Source organism: Vigna unguiculata, chromosome 7 (genome assembly GCF_037176805.1).
Source record: "Vigna unguiculata cultivar grain cowpea cultivar isolate G323 ecotype 2 chromosome 7, ASM3717680v1, whole genome shotgun sequence".
NCBI classification, from domain to species: Eukaryota; Viridiplantae; Streptophyta; class Magnoliopsida; order Fabales; family Fabaceae; genus Vigna; species Vigna unguiculata.
The window spans coordinates 5655559-5671950 of record NC_140798.1 but is presented as its reverse complement, the minus strand read 5'-3'; the positions used below and the strand labels follow the sequence as shown (position 1 = coordinate 5671950).

Genomic DNA, 16392 nt, shown 5'->3' with positions numbered 1-16392 from the left:
GTTGCTTATATGGTGTGAGAAATATGGCATGGATGATGCAGTATATTTATAGAGGAAAAGAACGAGAGTGTGCATAGTTTCCTAACTGCCAAATATTTGAAAAATATTGCACATGGCAATTTAGAAAACGTATGATATTTAAAAAGAGTATATTGCACATGACAATTGAGTCCGACATTTTGTTTCTTTAAAGAACAAGACAAGTGGGATGTTTGAATTTGATGTACAAGACGTACATTCCCTCACGCATTCTAAAGATATGCTTTTATTTCTTTGTTATATATATATATATATATATATATATATATATATATATATATATATATATATATATATATATGTTTATATTCGGAGAACACTCACACAAAACATTCATGTAGGGTTATATTACATATTAACTTGTTAGCCTATATATGGGTCAAACTATTGCTTGTGTCATTTTTTATCAACAAATTTAAAAAGCCTAATTATTGATTTAGTCTTCCAAATTATTATTTTGATTCATTTTAATTCCTTTATTATTATTATTTTTTTGTTTAATTTAGTCTTTTAAAAATGTTCAGTTCAGTCTCCTTGTTATTTTTAATTCAATTTAATCCTCTTTTAAAAAAAATCAATTTTATCCTCTTTAATCTCAGACCTAATAAGTAATTAAGTTTAATTACAAATTATATGTAATGTTAAAATAATTTTGTAAACTTTATATACCAAATCACTCCACCTAAATGTAATAAAGTAAAGTATTTAGGTGTGGTGTAAATAAATAAATAATTTCAATCTTTAGGTAGAGTGACTTGATATATACATTATAAAAAAATTATTTTAACATGTATATATAAATTGTAATTAAGCTTAATTATTAATTTAATCTCAAATCGAAAAGAAAAACAAATTAGATCATTTAAAATAAAAGGACTAAATTAAATAAAAAATAATAAAAAGACCAAATTAAAAATTAAAAATAAAATAAAAAAACTAAATTAAATAAAAATAATAATTAAAGAACTAAAATGAACTAAAGTATCAAATGTAATAAATGAGAGGACTAAATACTAAATCATTGATTAAGCCAATTTAAAAAAAAAAATGCATTTATACAATTTGTTCAGTTGATTAGCCTACTTTAGATTTCAGATTTAGGATACCGAGACATTATGACACAAAGTTCCATATAGAACATAATAACACAAAATTCCCCAACTCTTAGAGATTAATTCTCATCGTCTTTCATCTTTCACTATACAAAATTTCAAGTTTTATTTATTGAGAAACTACTTACAAAAAGAAAATTCTAGTTTATGTTGGTAAGCAGTTTTTCTATCGTTAACATTAAAAAAAAAATCTTAACAAACTTGGTGTCATCGATAAAGAAAAATCAATGGAAAAATTAAAAAAATTACTACATAAATGTCCATTTAAAAAAAAAATCTAATTCGCATGTGTCAAAAAATAGCCTGGTGTTATTTGACGAGAAAATCCTGACTAATATCAAATAAGAAATAACATAATTTAAAAAGAAAATATTTTACAACGTGAATAAAAAATAATTCTTATTAGCATCGATAAAAAAAATCATAGCCAAATCAACCTAAAAAAATATTTTTGTGTTGGTCAGGAAAATTCCAATTAACATTAATAGAAAAATAATTTTAACCTACAATGTTTAAAACCTAATTTTAATTGATATTGGTTGAAAACCATCTCAAATGACATCAAATTAAAATAATCTTAATTTACACAAATTCAAAAAAATGTGAATGATATAAAAAAAATTATTATAATGTTATCAAGAAAATTTGAACTAGAGTTAGTTGATAAATAATGTTGACCTAATTAATATTAACAATAAAAAATAACTTTTATAATGTTGTCCAAAAAATAAATAATATCTACTTTAATTTGAATTAATAAGTTTTCATGATTGATAAAAATATATTAAAATTACAACATCAAAACATGGATCAAGTTAATAATGTCTCAATTTTTTTAAAGTCAACGATATTCTAAGCAAAATTAAACTTTAAAAAATATATAAAAGAGAAGATACATTAATGTAACAATATAAAAGTTTTAAATTCTTATATCTTAGATAAATTTTGAAACTATATAATTTTAAATAATTTAATTATTTTAATAAAATTTTAAATTCTCTATTCTACTGACATGTTTTGTTCCAAATTGTTTTAAATAATTTGCAAAAATAAATTAATCTTCTAAAATTGTCTATCTAAACATCATTAATTCTGTTTAAGGGGGAATCTAGAGAAAAATTAAATTGATTGGTACTTCTTATTATTTTGCAAAAGAAAGAAAAAACTTTCATCTATCTCAATTTTTTTTTTCACAGTGACGTAGATATGACAACTAGATTCGATTTTTCTGTCTTTGTTTAATTTCCCTATCGATTGTATTCGGTTGATACATGTAATTAGGGATCACAACTAATTTCGTTTGTTTAGGTATTGTCTGATGTTGTTTATATTTTAACGGAGAATCTCCAACTGATATAGAAAATATCTTACTTTTTCTATTGGAGATAAAGATGTATATATTCATCCCAAATATTAATTTTCGTTATTTTTTTTTTATTTAAATTATTAAATACTCATTATCTATTATCTATATATATATATATATATATATATATATTATTTATTTCTTTTAATCATTTGACTTGTCATAAAATTTATTTTCATCTTCGATTCAAGATATTTTTCGTCTTATATCACAATATTTATACAATTATATTCAAATGATATATGTTAATTAATTTTTTTTTGTCTTAATTTGAATATTTTTACTATTGTTTAATATTTTTATTTATTGTATATCTTCTTTTCACATAAAATTGTTTAACATCAATTTAAGTGTTCAATAACATAAATTCTTCATCTACTAGGTAATATAAAAACTTTATCTTCTTTATTTATTATTAGATTTTGTTTTATTTGAATAACTATTTTGTTTCGCTCAAACAATTCCTATTATCTTTCGTATAAAAATGGTTAAATTTTAAAAAATAATCACTAAAAATATAAAATTGAAAAATTAATTATTTTAATTTAAAAAATACTTATTAAGAGTAAATCTTTTATATAATACCATAAATGACATTGTAAACATTCAAAAATGATTTTTATTTTCCAATTTTATACTACATCGCATTCTCTCAATCACCTTAACATAAATCTAACAAATATTAACTCATTTCATATAAAATTAAAAATAAAAATTAAGAATGACGGAAAAAATTTCACAAATATTTAGATAAAAAGTCAATTAAACCTAAATCTAAAATAAAAGGTAACAATTGACCCAAAGAGTAACAAACAAAAATTAACGTTCCATATATATTTTTTTATATATACTTTGTTGTTTTGTGTCTAATTGCAACTAACATAGGTAACATGGGAGATTCCGGAAGTCTGGAACGGTTGTTAAATGATCGTAATATGGCCATAGAAAAACAATTTTAGATTGAACAACGATGTAACAGGTTAACTCTGTGTGTATCATTATTTTTAATTTATATTTATTATGCTCACATTATATGTGAAGACTTATCATGATTTTTTTTTATGCCTTAATTAATTTTTTTCAACGCCATCGTAATTAAATATAGTTTCTATACGAACACAAATTTTGGGTCTTCACTACTGGAGTCTAATTCTGTCGGTTATATTATATTGCCTATAATAATCTTTTGTCAAATTTCTTTAATGGATTTCGCCTATATTATAAATTGAAGTCCATAGTTTAATTAATTATTTTATCACTAAAAAAAATGTGTGTCATGACTTAATTTCTCGATGACTTATACTTCTGAAGGACACTTCTTCAGGAACTCTTACGAAAAATACAATGCCAATCTTTTAGAAAAGAGCAATTTCCGAGTCTTTTTTCAAACTAAACTTTCACCAAATGTGATATGCCCTCCTATTAAAGTTTTTTATACTTAAGTTTATCAAATATAAAAATGTCAAAATAGGTAACTCAACTCGGTTTATCAGATGTTTGAATAGTCTTTAACTATTATTTTTATAATAATATTTCAAAAGTTAGATGAACACTTTCATTTCATTATTATAAAATATAACTTAAATCAATTCATTTTCATTGTAATGTAATAATACATTGCAAAAAAATATAAATTTATAAGTGAGTCAACCCACCAATCCGTGATGGACCAAACTGAGTTGCAAAATTTTTGACTCACCAAAGAGTGAATCGGATTGAACTGACCCTTTTTTTAGTGCAACTCATTGTGAATAACTTGTGTGAGCTGGATTGACTCATTTTGACATCCCTACTCAAGTGTTAATATGGTTGAAATTATAAAATAAAAACATGTGATATAACATTAAATGAATTTTAAATTTTTTTTATTTGATATTCTTTTATAAATAATTTGTGTAAATTATATAGAGTGAATTTTTTATTTATTTATTATATAAGTTGAAGTACTATCTTCGATTTGAATTTTTCCTTTATTTGTTTTATATGAGAATATAAAAACAAGAGGATGTTATTAGTTACTAATTCTTTTATAGTTCAACAATTTGAAAAAAATAATTAGTTTTTAGTATTTCATTACACAACTGTGGGGACTTTCATGACAATACTGATTAATTTTCTATGCCAATTAAATAATAATCGACATAGTATAATTTAGTTATTATGTCGATTACAATTTTAACTATTGGGGTTGTTAGTTGATCTTGAGGTTATATAGCACTTTGTTCTTCTATATAAGATGTCTAATCTTTGTTTGTTTTATAGCTAAGAAATAAATTGATTCACACTTTGACAAACTTATTATTCAAACAAAACTTGATATTTATTATTTGTTATCATAACAACTTTGGGTAACTTGTTGGCAAACCTTTATGTTGATTTATGTCTTACTCATTTATGTGTTAACATTAACATCCACATGCATTCATCATTTACACAATTTTTAAATTAAAATAGAATTCTCAAATTGCTATGAAAATAGAAAACAAAATTATTCCTATTGTTTAAAAATAGAATTTACAAAAACTAGCCAAAAATTTGTGGCAGAATCAATAAAGTTTTATTTATAATTTCCTCTACCAAATCTCAATAGAGTTCAACTCGAATCGATCTGGTTTGAAATTCAACACAACTTTTGACTCAATTCGACCTTCGACTTGAACCGCTCGTCTTAACCTTTTTGCTTGGCTCAACTTGAATTTTTAGACTTGTGGACATTTTATGTCATAAGCAATTAACAATTCCATAACTTAGGAAATTTTAATTTCTTTTTTTGAATGAATTTTAAATTCTACTATTTTAGCTATTTGAAATACCTTCTTAAAATTTATCAATTTCAATTTTCTTTTAATTTTCTCATCCAAATATATCATTTTTCATGAAAGTATTTCAAATTCTTCAAAATAAATGAATTACTCTCTTAAAAAAAATTCCTCGGAAGGGATCAAACAAAAATAGCTCAACAAAAATCTTAAGGAATAAAATACTAAAATAGGTTAAGAAGACTATTTATAGAGGTAGGACGTAACATGAAATAAAATTTAATACCCAATTAAAAAAAAACTATTTTCACTAAAATAACTACTTTCTTGAAATTTGGAGAGAGAGATTGGAAGAATATAAAAATAGAACTAATCTTTAATTAAAGTTTGTCCCAATAATAAATAGTGAACATTGTAAATTGGGTGATCAGTTAATCCAAATATTAAAGTATAAACTAAATCATTAACACATGAATAATAAAAATTAAATATATAAAATTGTAGTAGTACAAACAATTAGAGTAAATTACATTCAACCTCAATACAAAACAATTATGTGGACCATTCTCGCTACAAGCATATAGAGTTGATATATCTCTCTCATAACTCTCTTAAAATGTTATATAAAATAAAGATTGATGTTCAACTCAAGTCTTGAATGTCCAACAATAGGGATTTCCTCCTATTCATGATTTTCTTCTTATTCAAGTTTCAGATTTGGTATTTAACCTTGAGGTTTTCTCTCTAAAAAGATTCATGATTAAGTTTAAAAGAATATATTAAATTAAGTAAATTGAACATTTATCGATGCAATGTAATTCTCTGTATAGTGTGTGAGTTTAATTAACTAGTATATTAATTTGACAAACGTATAATTATCATATTCTTCACTGTTTCTTATTTGACTGCATGCTTATGATACACCATATTCATTCTTTCTTCTTTGATTCTTATCTCCTTCCATCAACAATGTAATGGAGAATTTTTCTTTATTATACTTTACCTTTCTTTAGACGTTATTTTACGAGTATTTGATTATCTTTGCTAAGGTTTTTGTGTTTATAATCATGATAGAGCAATACTAATTAACACTTGTACACAAGTTAAATAGATAAAATTATATTAGAGAATCTTTTCAAATTAGTAAATAATTAACTAATTTTAACTTATAAATAAACTAATTTTAATTTATAAACAAATTTATTTATTTATTTTTCTAACGTGAAAATTTTTATATAGAAGTTTGTCTAAATATACCCTAAAAATACATTTTATTTTTTAGTTTTGATTTTGATTTTCAATCATAAAATGTGATCACAATCTTAAGGCACCAACGTGAGCATTATTAGTATTGAAATTTTCTTTCACTAATTTCATTTTCACCAGGTTTCGCGGTGCAACAGCGTGATTTGGATTTCTTCCAAAACGACGACGTCCTTCTCATACCGTCACTTTATCACCTAATATATCGCAGTGGGTCCCAAATACCCCATGTGCCTTTCCTCGTTTTCCGTAGGTTTCTGTTTCTCCCATGAAACACGACCATGATTTTACTTTGTAAAAATAAATTTAAGTACTATAAGAGAGAAATACGAGAATAAAAATTTAATTTAAATAGTCTAAGATTGTAAAGATTTTCTATGATGTCAATGATTGACTTTTACCGCAAATATATTTATATTTTGACTGCTTTATAGGTAAAGTAAATATAAAGAAATGTAATATTATATGAACAAGAATGGACTTCTCAATATATTTCCTTTTTCCAATGCAAAGAAAATGTAGTTTATTTCGTTTCAGGTTGACAAATTCTCACCCAGTTTTTTATTTTATTTGTCATAATTTATTTTTTAAAATGATGCTTCTATACTTCAGAATTCCAGACATTCTTAATTATATCAAATTATATTTTTACATTGACTACAATTTTAATTATTTAATTTATTTATTAAAAACTTTCCATTTAAATTTATATTGAACCATACATTTTTTTTAATTCCAAAATAAATATTTTATGAGGTAAAATGATCATATGTATTTAAGTTTTTTCCATTGAAATTTGACTTTGTACTTGAGTAGCGAATTTAAGTCTTCACAATACTAATATCATCACGGTTTTCTTTACCTTTCTCTTCTATCCTCTTCCATTTATCATATATTTAGACAATCAAATACTTCTATAAAAATACAATAAAAAATTACACTTGCATAGTAAGAAACATATAATCTTTCCCTACCTTTTAAATATACACAATTTTACATTTTTAATAAAACTATTTTCACTTATTTTACATTTTCTTTTGAGGATCAAATTCAGTACATATATTAACTTTTAAATATACATATACACAATTGAGAAATGAAAGACTAAATTTGCATTTTCTTTTGAGGATCAAATTCATCTATATAAACATATATGAACCTTGATATGTGTAACTAGAAGATGGGGGATTATTTTCAAATATTATATTATGTTTTCAGTAGAAATAAATTTCCTTATCTGTAATAAAATTATAATTTCCTTTTCTTATAGTTTTTAAAATTTTTGTTGTTACAAATTTATATTTGATTGTAATGTTAGTATAGGAAAATTTGATTTAAACTTTAAGAAACTTTTATATTGTAATTTTTGAATGAATTTATTTGGTAGTAGTATAAGAACAGGAAATGAAAAAGAGTGTAGACAATATACAGAATTATGCAGAATCTTTTCAAATGTTGCAATTTGAACAGTAAAATAAAACATTAGCCATTGCTTCCTGCATTCCATCGATTTCTCTCTGTGTTCATCAATATAAGGAAAATATTTAAATATCCTTCACCATCATACCCACACTTCCATTTTCACCACCACTCCCATAGCTGCAACAGTCACCTAAAGGCTACTGCAGAAGAAGAGAGAAAATGCTAAAAGAATTAATTTCAAAATGTTTTTTTCAAAAAAATATTTCATGTTTTTCAAATCCCATTTCATATCGGAAGTTTTATTCTGGGAAACTTTGCTCCGAAAATATTATTTCAAAATTTTCGGAAAGCCTAGTCCAGAATTTATAATTCCAAAGTGACTTTTATACAAATAAAATGGTCATATTAAAAAATTGAAGAGATGCTGGAAGCAATTACCTAAAACCTTTTGCAAACTTAAGATAAGATCAAACACACAATAAAAATAAAGACAAGGGCGATGCAGCTCAATCGAGACGAAAATTTCTAATTAGTGACAAAATTCTTAAAGTTGATTTCAGATTTGAAAAAGGAGTAATTTGAAGTAGAAGCTTTAATGTGTGAAGACTGGTATTGTAACAATAAACAAGAAAGTGCAAAAGTATGTTGTCTTAAAGTTGAATATAATTTAATAATGGTTTAAATAATGAATGTGCTGGCTTGTTTATAATCATCAATTTGGATAGCAGACATAGGCACTTCAGAGTTGACTGGTTCATCATCAGAATCCTCACTCTGGCTGTTTTCAGAACCCATTGATGCTCCTCCCTTTTGGAAGTAATCAGTTTTGAAATCATAATCACCATCCATTGAAGCTTTCTTAGCCTTTTTTCTTTTCTTCTTCTCTGCGCGCCACATTTTTGTATTATGCATACCGTCCGCAGTGTATAATTTTTCATTTTGCCTACTTGATGCACTGTTATCTTTGTTCTTCCCACCATCATCTTCCATGGATTCATCCACCTCACCCACATTTCCGGGACCTTCGCCTTGGTCACCTGACTTCGCTTCTGTCTCATCCTACAACAGAATGCTTTAATTAGTAAGTCTGAAAACACTCAAATTCCCAGCATACGATTCATATCAACAATAGTCAATTCCTTAGGAATTTTCTCTAAACGGTTTCAAGAAACAAACCTCCAACATCATTTCAGTAAGATTGAGAGGGTGACTTGAAGGAATTTCAACAGCACTGAAGTCATCAACAGATTTAAGGCTCCCAATATATGAAGATTCATTGTTATAGACTTCATCAACGTTAAACTCTTTTGCAAATTCAGAAACTATCTTCGCCTCTGAAGGTTCACCTTGATCCCTATTTGGGGGCATGGTATAATACTGGATTTTACCTGAAACATACAAACAGAAAGAGAAATTTTCCGTTTAGTTCTTTCTCAATTTTAACTTCAACACACAGAAAAGTAATCGATTCTCTGATCATAATTTAAGAAATTCCATGTATGCGTACCCTCGTTCCAATCACGAAGAACAATTCTTGCAGCAGTAGCAACGTCAAATATTCCACGCTTCGTGCGCTTGCCCTTAGCTTCAGCTACCTTCAGCAGAAAGTCGTCAACATCACCTACATTGAAACTGGGAATTTTGTACAGAGTTACCAGCTGCTCAGGCAGACAGAGCTTTAGAATTTCCTTCACTGCGTTGTCCAAGTTAAAAGAAAAGAAATAAGTCTTTCAATTTACTTAACAAGAGTCAGTACAGCTTAAATCAGGATTTTCCATAAATAAAATAATTGTATCATGCAAACTTCTAAGTGTTTTGGAAATTAGAATTCTCATTACTGAATCAAACATTAATTTATATCTAAAACAAGATAACAGGAAACATAATCCAACAACCCGCACATAGAAAAATCCAACGTTCTACTACATCACCTATCAGTTGCACTTTTAAAACCTAACAGAACTCCATTTTATAACTAGGATAAGTGACAAGATCTAATGAAAGGGTGTTATTATCACCGACATCCTGAGAATGGTTAGATCAAACCACACACAACCATATAGTAAAATACAATGTACACACCCAGCGACCCACGGACTTACCTCATTCACACCATCATTGTTAACACAAAAGTAAAGGGAAGTTGTAAAGAGGGAACGATTCTGAAAATTATTGAATTTATAATTGAAAGTCATTCTATTTGAGAAAATGGAGGAAAAGGGGACAAGAAATTTACACAAAAAAACCAGATGTTAAATTAAAATGTACAATGGACCAATAGCACTTATGCTTAAAAACAGACATAACATAACACGTTTAAAGACAAAAAACACCCTTATATATATAGCTACTAGTCAAACCAAATGCACCAAAAAATAGCAAATACTTCAAACTTTTGTAGAATTGAATAGAATTTCTTCAATTTCACAAGTTCATTTTCTTTTACTATTTTTTCATGTAAAATACCTATAAATCTTCTACCATTCATTTCGAACTGAATTAATGCAAATAAACAACCTGAATAACCAGATAATAAGAGGAGGGAGGAATGACTTGGTATACCTGGGCTAATAGGATCTAACTTCTCAATCCTCTTGCAATTTTTTAAGGCAATGGAAGCATCATTTTCTTGAGACTTCAGCATAACAACACCAGGACAATCTAGCAACTTAACATTTTTGTCCAATTGAACCTCTTGCATTGACCTTGTTAACCCCGGAGTAGATCCAACATTGACAACATGAGACCTTTTTAAACTATTAATAAGACTACTCTTACCCACATTGGGCAAGCCAATCAAACCCACAGTTATTGACTTCTTGATCTGTCAAGACATGGAAGGAAAACAACAAAAAAATCAATAATTTACAATTAAAGGACAAAAGCAGAAAAAACAAAACAATTAATAGATAAGCAATAGACATTATAAAGACTAGAAAAAAAAAATTACACCAAGGAAAATAAAAATTAAGTCATATGCAAAATCCCCAAAAGGTAGCAATGATAACCCACGAAGATCCACACTAAAGCATATTCTTCCAACTTAAAAACTGTATATTTAATTTTTCCTGTGATTGACCAAAAGTTGGCACATTCATGCACAAGCAAACAAATGTCAGAGATCAGTGTCACCTAGATGACTAAATATGTGTGTTTGTTGTGTGTGTGCAAGCTTTTAACTAGGCGCAAACTTCACTTTTTTTTTAGAGTTAAATTAGACCTAAACAGACATTTCTATTCTGATTCTAAAAATAAAATATATTTGGATAATAAAATCATTTTCAACGGATAAAATAGAACCAACACTACAACAGTAAGAAAAAATCCTATCTAACAGAATTGATACTTATCTTACAGTAGAAACTATGATTCAGAAAAAGGCATCAACAACATAGAGAACACCAATGCCAACAATTCTCAAGTCCCAACAAGAAGTGATATTATTTTAGGAGCAAGTACCATAGACATAGGGTTTAGTAATAATTTAATTTCTACTGACATGTGAAAAAAATAGCGTGATCTACCACTTTATTTTTCTTTTTGATCCGGTGCACACGACACATCCACCTGCAAAAGTTGCTTCAAATTGACTCTAAATGTAAGAACAAAAAATGAAAACCAACTCACTTAGGTTCTTCACTTCTCCCTAAGTATATATACTATGAATTATTTGCAAAACCTTCTGATTTTATATTTGGTTCAACATTTAGGTTTGCCAATTTGACAACATTTAAGTTGGTTTTTCAAGTGAAGGCGTCCCTTATTGTATAATTTTCATGTCAAGACAGTGTATCCAATGCACATTAGATCATCACATCACATCACTAAAAAAAATAAAAAAAGATGATCTAATGGTGATTAAAGCAATGGGTTAAAAGTGGGTCAAAAAAAGTGGGTTAAAGTATCATTGTCCATTTAAAATATCCCAGGCTAGAATGCAGGGAAACACATATACAACCACATCCTTACGTACCAAAAGAGGATCAGCAGTGAATACATAAAGGTTTCTCAATCATATATCAGATAAAATTCCATGAAGGGAAGCACAATACCCGAACCAAAATTAAGTTGCAATTTTACAAACAACTATCATCATTAAATCTGTTACCTCATGACTTCTTGAGTAATTCTTCAACAATTTGAGTAGAGTATCAGCTCCAACGTTTGATCTTTGTTGTTGTGTGCTACACTTGAAGGCCACAGTAGGTAATTCTTCTCTAAGGTATTTGAGCCACTTCTCTAAAACTTCTTCAGGCACAAGATCTATTATATAGGTCAAATGATTAGACAGCACAAAAATAAATATACCAAAATGGAGAAGGGAGACAAAAATGAAATGTGATCAGTAAACTACCAATTTTATTTAAAACCAAAACAAGACGTTTATCAGGACCCAATTTCATCACCATGTTTTCCATCTCAGGACAGCGAGTCCCCAAAGGGTTCCGGGCATCAAGGACCTCCAGTAAGACATCAGAGGCTTCAATGACCTTAACAAGATCCTTGTAAAAGGCTCTATCTGAGCTATCTATGGAATAAGAAAACCAAAAATAACAATGGTCAGAACACAGGCAAGTAAGCACTTAAAGTCAAACTAACCAAACTGTCAGGAAAGTACAAATAAATGCACACCTCTGGTCTTTGCAGCATTACCAAAATCATTAGTATTTTTTTTAGAATCCTCTAGCAACTTAGAGTTATCTTCCTCCTCTAGCAAGCCCAATTTCCTTTTACGAGCCTGAAACAAGGAATGAATAGTAAGTTTCTAACTGCAAGGAAAACAGAGATCACAAAGGGCTCTTTTCTTAGTAGCACTCCTCTCTTTCCCACCCCATTTTGAAGTGGACATCAATCTTCAGTGATACAATAATACAAAAACATTTTAATATACCAACAGTCAAGCACCCTCATTATCTTCTATCATATATCTTTCTTCCTGTCCATGAACAACTTTCTACATGAACAAGGTTTACATAAAACTTCTACCTGACATTTTTTATTTATTCATTCATTTAGCTTATCTCGTAACATAACATGAAATGGGAGTTCAATAATGATAAAACAATTACCCTCTCCTTGCGTTCAGCTTTCTTTTGCTCCAATTCCTCAATGGCCCTCGCTCTTCGAGCTTCAAGGGCTTTGAGTTCATGTTCCTTAAAGGGCCAATCATTGGGAATACCAGGATCCTTCTCAACCTTCTTTTTCCCACTCAGCCGAAGCTTCTTCGCTTCCTTCGCTTTTTGTCTGTTGTGCTCTTTCACCTTCCGTATCACCTTGTACTTCTTCTTCAATGAAACTCTCTTACTCTTACTCTCTGCAACGCACAAAATTCACAACAATAATAAAAAATTAAACAAACAAAATCAATGCGTACTACTGATATCAAAGAACTCTGGTAAAAAATAGATCAATATGTAAATTCCTGAGGCATGTAAAAAACACTGCCCTTAAGGATTTATTCACAATATATGCACAAATCCCCAGATATGATAGGAACATCTCGGATATATTCCGAGGATAACAGAAACTAGCAAGAAAAAGTACTCTTTAAACAGTAAATAACCCAGGATATAAGAGAAGAGAGAAAAAGAAGAAAATAAGAAAAGGAGAGACCAAAACATGGTTGTGTGTTGAATGGATTTAAAAATCCATGCTCTGTAATATCCCATAAAAAGTGGATGTGGGATCAACATGTGGAGGAGATCTCGATGCTATCATCCTAAAAAGGAAGGAGCCTTGCTCACGTTGTAACAACTGCATCGCTATTATTTTTGCAATATTATTATAAATATATAACAATCCCCCACATATTACAAAAGATAAGATATAGAAAGAAAGAAAGAAAATTTTGGGTTTCACATAGAAAGTAATGCATCTGAGCTGGTATAGCAAGCTATATGAACCAATCTTAGATTGGGAAACTTAACACACAGTGTAGTTGGTATAGCAAGCTATATGAACTAAGGACACTTTATCATTAAAATAAGGGATATGAAAATCATTAAAATTTTGTTTAAGTTAAAATTCTTACACCTCAAAGAATTTTAATTACAAAGTTTAACCTCTCAACAATGCAATCTCTAGCACTTTCACATACACTATAGGAATGGACATAATTGATTAAAATCAATCAATTAATTTAGTGCTATCAGAACTAACAAGCGACTTGTTCTTACCCATATGAACCTTATTCATGGGATCTCCAATCACAAAGGTTGGGTTACCATCACTTGTTTGTTGCAAGTGGCTCAACTCTCATTCCCCTCGATGTTTCTATAATCATATTTCATCCTAGGATTTTGTCAGAGGATCTACTAGATTCCATCTTGACTTCATATACTCAATGGAAATTGTTTCACTAGCTACTGTCGATTGGCAATCACAATGTATTTTCATTCCTAGTGGAATGTTAGCTAAGAAGTTCGTCAACTACTCAGCTTCACTATCAGCCCTTTTCAAGAATAACATACTCATATATATTGTTGATCTAGCAATATCATTTGCCTGGCTGATCTCCAAGGAATCACACTAACCCAAGTGTGAATCTATTAGCACTAATAGATTTGTATCGTCTGAATCAGATATTCAATTAGCATCACTGTACCCTTCTAGTACAATGAGAAAATCCACTATATTCAATGACATATTCCATTGAATCTCGTAAGCATCTCATAAGTCTCAATAGTCTTATTTAGAATATTAAGTATCTTCTTAGTCTACTTACTGCATAAACAACACCTGGTCTAGAAAAGACCATCACAAGTAGTAAGCTCCTAATTATTTGGCATACTGAGATTGAGAAAATAATTCTCCTCTATTTTTCTTTAGTTAGTATCATAAGGGATATTCACTTATTTATAATTTCTAAACTTCCTAAGAAGTTTCTAAATAACACTTTTGGGATAGTAATTAATACTATCACCCTTCCTTATGATCATATTTTAAAAAAAAAATAAAAATAAAAATCACATGGCTTCATATAGAACAACTTATATTTTAGAATAAAATTTTAAAAAACTTAATTCTAGAAACTATCAAATTGCATATATCAATCATCAGATGAAAAGCCATATCCCAAATAGTTATTTTATTTTACTTTGAAAATGGGATTAGATTCACTCAATTTTTTTTTTCAAATCCTTCGAGTAATCGAGTAAAATTACCTACACCCCCACAGTCTTAAATATTCATGATAGGCAAACAAAAAATACCTGATGATATCATCCGCCGTGTATAACTTCATCATTGAATATAAGCTCTCACGAAAGTTCATTTTGATCTCAAAACATTATGGACCAACTTCACACCTTAATATTATCCGTAGAATGCACATCCATGGCGCACCACCATTTTTTCAAACAATTAAATTTATTCAATAAAGGGACCACCAGTTCAACCATGATTTCAAATCCTATCTTGATGCATTAAAACCTCTCTTCTTTTTTTCGTAGCTTCTCCTTTTTCTTAGAGACGTGAGGAGGGGCAGTTTATTTTTCATCTCTGGCGAACTCATGTTGTAACCGTTCATCACGTTTCCCTTCTCTCTCCTGGGCACAAAAACACAGCAACCACCGCAATGCGCCTCCGCCGACCACCGTCCTCATTCGCACGACCACCACGCCCGCAACACCAACACTGTCGGTGGCGTCATCCTCTCTAGTGCCTTCTTCATAACCGGCGCCTCTCCTCGTCTTCCCTCTGGAACTCCTAATTGGAAGCCATGGAAAACCCATACCAGCTTGCTGTCGCATACGAAAAGTTGTGCAACCGAGCACGCCGCCACGACGACACCGAAACCACCAATCACGCCACCGTGACATTGCTGCAAAAAACTGCCGCAGCCCTCGCCTGAGCCGCACGTGATTCGCATATGTTGGACGCTGTCAAAGATCTGGCGGGCTTCTTCCAGCAGATGAAACTGAGAGGGTTTGAAGGAAACACAATAAGGGTTTGAGGCAAGACATCGCTGTTTATGCCTGTGCCCTCAGCGAGAGGTTTTGTTGTATTGGATTTGTGAATTGAGGAGGATAGGTTTGGTTGGGAATTGTCTTGGGTTTGGGGTTTATTCCCCTTTCGCCACCACAGTAAACCCATGCTTTGATTTTGGCTTCTCTCTATGCTTGTGCTGTGTTATGTGTAATGTAATGGCTAGAATAGTGCTTATTTTTACAAGATAGCTCTTTAAGATCGTAGGAAAAAATATATCAGAAAATAAATATGTAAATTCCTTGCTTGCGTAAAAAACACTTCTATGTAATTGAAACTTGACGTGAAAAATAATATTCCATAAAAATTGATCCCATTGTAACAAGTTACATTATCCCAAAAAGAAGAGAGATTTTTTTGTAACCGCTGCAAAACTTTGCAATACTATTATAGATATATAACAATAACAGGGATTAGAATTTCCTTACTCTTGCTCTTCTTCACC

At 29.2% G+C, this 16392-nt stretch overlaps 1 protein-coding gene across 1 annotated transcript; it reads right to left on the bottom strand.

The window, feature by feature from the left end:
* Positions 1–8639: 8639 nt before the first annotated feature.
* On the bottom strand, positions 8640–15781 carry LOC114189658 (guanine nucleotide-binding protein-like NSN1). The gene is made up of 9 exons (XM_085675602.1): positions 15493–15781; positions 13031–13275; positions 12594–12699; positions 12316–12489; positions 12070–12224; positions 10524–10785; positions 9469–9654; positions 9138–9349; positions 8640–9020 (listed from the first exon to the last, which is right to left on the bottom strand). Exons 1-9 carry the CDS (start codon positions 15779–15781, stop codon positions 8640–8642), a joined length of 2010 nt encoding a protein of 669 aa, XP_085531728.1.
* Positions 15782–16392: the final 611 nt, after the last annotated feature.